Consider the following 6000-nt stretch of genomic DNA (forward strand, 5'->3'; position numbering starts at 1 on the left):
GCTTAAAATCCTATTGTATGTTGATGTGTGTAATTTTTTAATTTCCTGCTAATTTAAAGGTAGTCTGTTCTAATGATTCTGGTTTATAAGTGACTAAATAACTCTTGAGATAAACAGGAGAGGCCTCTTTATACACAAATATAATGTGTTCCTATACTGTATTTCTTTTTTTTTTTTTTTTTTTTAAACATTTGTTTATTTTTGATCGAGCACCAGTGGGGGTGGGAGGAGAGGGGTCAGAGGGTCCGAACCAGGCTCTGGGCTGACAGCAGCGAGCCCAATGTGGGACTTGAACTCAGAGACCGTGAGATCGTGACCTGACCCAAAGTCAGACACTCAACTGAGTGAGCAATCGAGATGCCCCCATACATGGTATCTCAAAGCTTAACTGATTTTAGAAAATTATTACGCTGTTTAATTGCTGGCAATATAATTTGCTCTGGACTTGAAAATTTCATTTTGCGAGAATGCCTCCAGTTTTTATGCTGACATTTTTAAATGCCATTCTTTTTTAGGGTGGAATCGGGAAAAGCAGGCTGCTTCTCTCCTAAGATCAGTCGTAAAGAAAAGGTCCGAAGATCTCTTCGTTTGAAATTTAGTCTGGGGAAAAGTAGCAAAGACCTAGTAAGTGTCTTTCACCATTTCATTGATGTTCATATTAGCATAAAGTGTAGATGTGGTGGTGAAAGACCCTCTACCCTGTCTCTCCAGCCACAGTTGCCTTCTCTACTCCCCTTTATACCAGACTCTTGCATGTGAATCAATACTGATTGTTTCCTCCTTTTCTGTTCTGCTTAAACTGATTCATTCCAGTGAGGCTTTTATCCCCAATATTCCATGCAACTGTTCTGAAGGTCATCCATGAATTCAGTGGTGCTCAAACCAGTGATCAGTCCTTGTTAGTCTTCACCTGGCTAGTTACTTGCTCCTCTTTCGCATACTTCCCTTCCTTGCTTCAGGGACACTTTTACTCATGATTTTCTTCCTTCTTCATGGGTTACGTTTCTAATTCCTTTACATTAGAGTGTCCAAAGCTTTGTCCTTGGACTTCTCTTTTCTCTTTCTACTCAAAGTGTTCATTAGCATTAAATGTCCTATATTTGCTTAAGACTTCCAAATGTATATCTCCAGACCAAAATGCTTTCCTGAACAACTTGACTGTTTAGCACCTGCCTACTTGACTTCTCTGCTTGGATGTCCATCCAGTAGACAACTCACCTGTAACCTGTCCCAGATAGAGCTCTCAAGATGCATTTCTTCACTGTTGCTCTTTCTCCAGTCATTCCCCTCCCCACCAACCACACACTTACCTGTAGTCTTCACCATCTCACATATGGCGACTCACCTGGTCACTTCGGCCAAAAACCACGTAGGCATTCTTGACTCCTCACATCCTGTGTAAACCAGTAGGGCATCTTGTGTATCTTCTGCTTTCAGAGTATATCCAGATCGACCAATTGTCACTGGCACTACATTTCCACCATTCTCTAAATTCTGTCATCTCCAGCTTGGATTACTGCAATAAGGCCCTACTAGTAGGTCTGCCTGCTTCTACCTTGCTGCAATACTAGAGCCAAAATTATTCTTTTAAAACCCAAGTGAAGGGGCGCCTGGGTGGCGCAGTCGGTTAAGCGTCTGACTTCAGCCAGGTCACGATCTCGCGGTCCGTGAGTTCGAGCCCCGCGTCAGGCTCTGGGCTGATGGCTCGGAGCCTGGAGCCTGTTTCCGATTCTGTGTCTCCCTCTCTCTCTGCCCCTCCCCCGTTCATGCTCTGTCTCTCTCTGTCCCAAAAATAAATAAAAAACGTTGAAAAAAAAAAAAAAATTTAAAAAAAAAAACCCAAGTGAAGTCCTGTCACTCCTCTGCTCAGAATCCTCCAATGACTCCTCATTTCACTCTGAAAAAAAGGTAAAATTCGTATGTTTACAAGTGCCTCTCCACGGGACTGGATCCAGCCTGCCTCTCTGAGCCCTCCTCCCGTCAGCCTCCCTTGCTCACTCGGCCTCTTGTTTGTCAAATGTGCCAGACCTGACTTCAGCCTTGGAGACTGTCCTGGCCTTTCTTCTCTGTGGAATGTTCTTCTCCCTTTTATCCTCATGGTTCTTACCCTCTCACATTTTTCTTTACTCACCAGTCATCTTCCAATCACTCTGTTTAAAATGACAGCCCCACCTTTCTTCACTCCAGAGCCTTCTTACCCTGCTTTACTTTTTGCCATAGCACTTCTCACCTTGTGTATTGCGTAATATACAAAATAATCTACGGTTTTTCTTGTCCTGATCAAAATCACCCCATCTAAAATGTGAATTCTGTGAGGTGAAGATTTTGGTCTGTTTGTTTTGTTCACTCACTGTTGTGAACATGCCCTGGCTCAGAGTCCTCACAAAAGAAAGAAATTTTTTAGTTAATGAATATGTGAGGCTGTTTTTATTTTAGATCATAAAATATCAACTAACAGCCAAGTCAAAAGCTTACAGTTTTCATCAACATGCATGCAAGTAAATTTGTGTTGGCTACAAATTGTTTTTCAATTTTTTATACATTTTTCAATCAGCTGTAGAGGATTTTGATAAATACAAAAACTTTACTTGGTCTTAATATCCTGAATTAACTAGATTTATTTCTTAACCAAAACATTTTCAATTTTCTTTTCTTTACAGAACGGGTGTCCTGGTGTCGATAGATACGAAAATGTCGGTCGACGACTTGCAAATCAACAAAGTTTAAAAAATAGGATTGAATCTGTAAAAACAGGTCTCCTTTTTAGCCCAGATATTAATGAAAGATTAACAAAGAAAGGTACATTTATATAGTATTGTTAGTTTTATGCAAAAAAACCTACTTTCATTGTTTTTCTGAAAAATTTGTTCCAGCTTGAGACGTAATTAACATATAACCTTCAATTATTTTTATGGTAAAATATATTAAGTAACTTACTCTTCTAGAAATTGAAAATTCATGTTTGAAAAGTAAAAATGTTTGAATTGGGATTGTATTTTTGTATGAACAATTGGAGGATGCTTATAAATACAAAAAGTTTGACGTTTTTATACTAAAAATTATTCTTTTAACACAAATCCTTAACTTATTGAAATTAAATGCTTAATACCTTTATATGCCATGTGTTTGAATAATATTTGAAATATGTTTCAAATATAAATGATTAAAAAGACTGAACTGCTTTATTTTAGGTTCAAAAAAGATCAGTAAGTCTGAGGAGAACTTATTAACCCCAGAGCGTCTAGATGGAACAAGTTACCGGATGTCTTGGACAGGACCTACTAATTCCGGTTTTCAAGAAATGGTGACAAATGAAGTTTCTCCAATCAAGGGAAATCTTGAGGTGGAAAGCTCTTCTTCGGAGCCTGATACTTCAGTTGAAAAGTTACCTGTTAGTTCATATGAACACACCCTTTCTAATGTACAGGATAAGCATAACAACAGTGTAACTGGAAGCTCTCTTAGTGGGGATGAAAATCACTTGACCACAGAGACTCTGGTGAAAATTCAGAAAGCATTTTCCGAATCTGGAAGTAATCTTCATGTATTGATAAATCACAGCCAGTCATCAGTAACTAATGTGGGGAAAGTAAAACTAAATGAAACCTCTTCTACAGAATACAGTCCAGAGAAAAATCTGTTTGAGACTAATGATTTGACTGTGATAGAATCAAATGAACATCAAACTGGTAAAGAAGAACATAGTTTTTCAGAACGAGACATCTCACTCCATCAAACTCAAAATTTGGATAGAGAAGCAACTGTAAAATGTTATTCAACTCATGTGAAGATTGAACATGAAGAAAGCATTTGTTCAAATATACCTAAAGACTATTCAGTTAAGCAAGAGTTGCCTAGTGATGAACACGTAAAGGAACAGCAGTCTCTGGGGGATAAAGTAAATCCTGAATTAAGGGAGAGTGAGAATATGATTGAAGAGAACTTGGCGAAGCATGCAGCTAGCACTTCTTCCTCAGAGCCCATCACGTGTAACATAACAAACTTGTCCAAACGCAGGCCTGTGAGAATTGTTAAGCAGCAGTCGCTGGTGGAAACCTGCAGCGCTACGGTTTCTGAAAGCTTACAGATGACAGAGCGTGGTAATGTGTCAGACCACATACAGTGGTTTAACAAGCTTTCTTTAAATGAACCAAATAGAACAAAGGCAAAGTCACCTCTTAAGTTTCAGCGTACACCCGTTCGTCAGTCTGTCAGAAGGATTAACTCCTTGTTGGAGTATAGCAGACAACCTGTACGGCACAAATTGGCGAGTCTTGGTGATGCCGCTTCTCCTCTGGTGAAGTCAGTGAGCTGTGACAGTGCTCTTTCCTCTGGTATGGAAAGTACATCAAAAGATTCCTTGATTTCATATACCAAATCAGGTCCTAAAGAACAGAAGTTTATGGGGTGTGGACAGTCCAATGTTGATACAGTTTTGAAATCAAGCATGGAGTTAACTTCTCAATCTTTCTCAAAGACCAAGAGGCCCCCAGACTCCACGAATGCTTCTCTTGGGTCTACCAGAGTTTGTAAACAGGAAGTGGTGTCCAGAGGCCAAATTAAGGTTCCCTTGGATGACCTGACAAATCATGACATATTAAAATCTGTTGTAAATAATAATGTGGGCTTTTCTCCTGGGATAAATAGCAGAGTCCTTAGGAAACCATCAGAAAAAGAAAGGGTCTGGTATAAAGGTTCTCCAAAAAATCCCATCGGAAAAGCTCAGTTACTACCAACGAGTAAACCTGTAGACTTGTAATTGGTAGATGTTAATACTTGTTAATGTAAATAAAATTAGCTGTTGGTGATAGGACTTGCAGGATAATCTGCATGTTGGCTTGTTAGCTCAGGAAGGTTAAGTGATAGATTTTAATTTCAGTGCACAAGCAACTTGAATTCTTATGCTTGTATAAATGACTTGTTTTTCTTAATTATGGCAGTATTTAAATTTTGTAATTGTATTGTGATCTCTTCAAGCAGAGGTTACATTTTACCTTTTGAAAGAAGTTGTTGGCTGGGTTTATGAGAAATTAATTCTTGAAAATTGTATGAATTTTATTTTTAAGTGTGATAGGAAGAGTGAACGAGTTGTGACTATTTCCTGTTATTCCTCCTGAGTCAGAGAAGGTTTCTACAAGAAATTTCTAACCCGTAAAGGGAAGAGATAAGCCCTACAGGTCTTATTTCTTGAATTACGTTGATATTTATGGTTTATGCCAGAATCCCTAGAAATTAACTTGCTTCAATAGCAACTTAATCTTTTATTCCAATTTGGGGCAGAATAATTGGGTTTATATGGTCTGTAGATGTGTACAGCCGGTTCCCTTGGACGAAGAATAACGGCTAAAGCAGAATAAGGACTCAAGTGTGCTCTTAGGGAATGATGCTGCAGAAATATTCGATGACTTTTGAGCCATACTATGTTTTATAGTTAATTTGCACAAATATATTTGTAGCTGTTTTGTCCAATATAGGATTTAAAATTATTTAAGGAGGAATAATTAAGCTTGGAAATTTTTAATCAAGGTGATTTCTTACATTCACATACTTGATTTTATAATTTAAAATAGGTGATGTGCCTCTGTACATTTAACTTGGATTCTTAACTTTTGATTCTTATAAAAGCCTATGATGGTTTTGTCTGGTGTGTAAATGTTATTTATTTAGCATAGACATTAAAGGTAACCTTCTGGAAAATGACTTGTCTTAATCTCTAATGAAATTCAAAATACCTTTTAGAATTTGAACCAAATTGTCGAGCAAATCTATCTAAATTTGTATTTTAAGTTATTAGAAGTTAATAATCTTTAAGGAAAGAATAATAGCAACAATGGTGGATATTCTCTAGGTTTTAGAGGAAGGAATATTGCAGGCCGAACAAACCAATGAAGATAGTTTTACAGGTCAGTTTTTAGAATGTCACATTCAGACGGTGGAGCAGAATAGAACAGCATTGCAAATCTACTCAGAGCAGCCAGAGTCATCAGATGTCTGCTTGAC

At 38.0% G+C, this 6000-nt stretch overlaps 1 protein-coding gene across 4 annotated transcripts in view; it reads left to right on the forward strand.

Annotated features, from left to right (window-relative positions):
* Positions 1–5641, forward strand: part of ARHGAP11A (Rho GTPase activating protein 11A) — a 29757-nt gene extending 24116 nt beyond the window's left edge. For all 4 annotated transcript variants that reach the window (XM_042942489.1, XM_042942491.1, XM_042942488.1 and 1 more), the window contains 3 exons: positions 516–624; positions 2661–2799; positions 3192–5641. In XM_042942489.1, the coding sequence (XP_042798423.1) occupies positions 516–624; positions 2661–2799; positions 3192–4759 (1816 nt within the window). In that variant the 3' untranslated portion in view covers positions 4760–5641. The remainder of the gene's footprint in view (positions 1–515; positions 625–2660; positions 2800–3191) is intronic.
* Positions 5642–6000: the final 359 nt, after the last annotated feature.

The sequence above is a fragment of the Panthera leo genome, chromosome B3 (assembly GCF_018350215.1).
Source record: "Panthera leo isolate Ple1 chromosome B3, P.leo_Ple1_pat1.1, whole genome shotgun sequence".
Lineage (NCBI taxonomy): Eukaryota > Metazoa > Chordata > Mammalia > Carnivora > Felidae > Panthera > Panthera leo.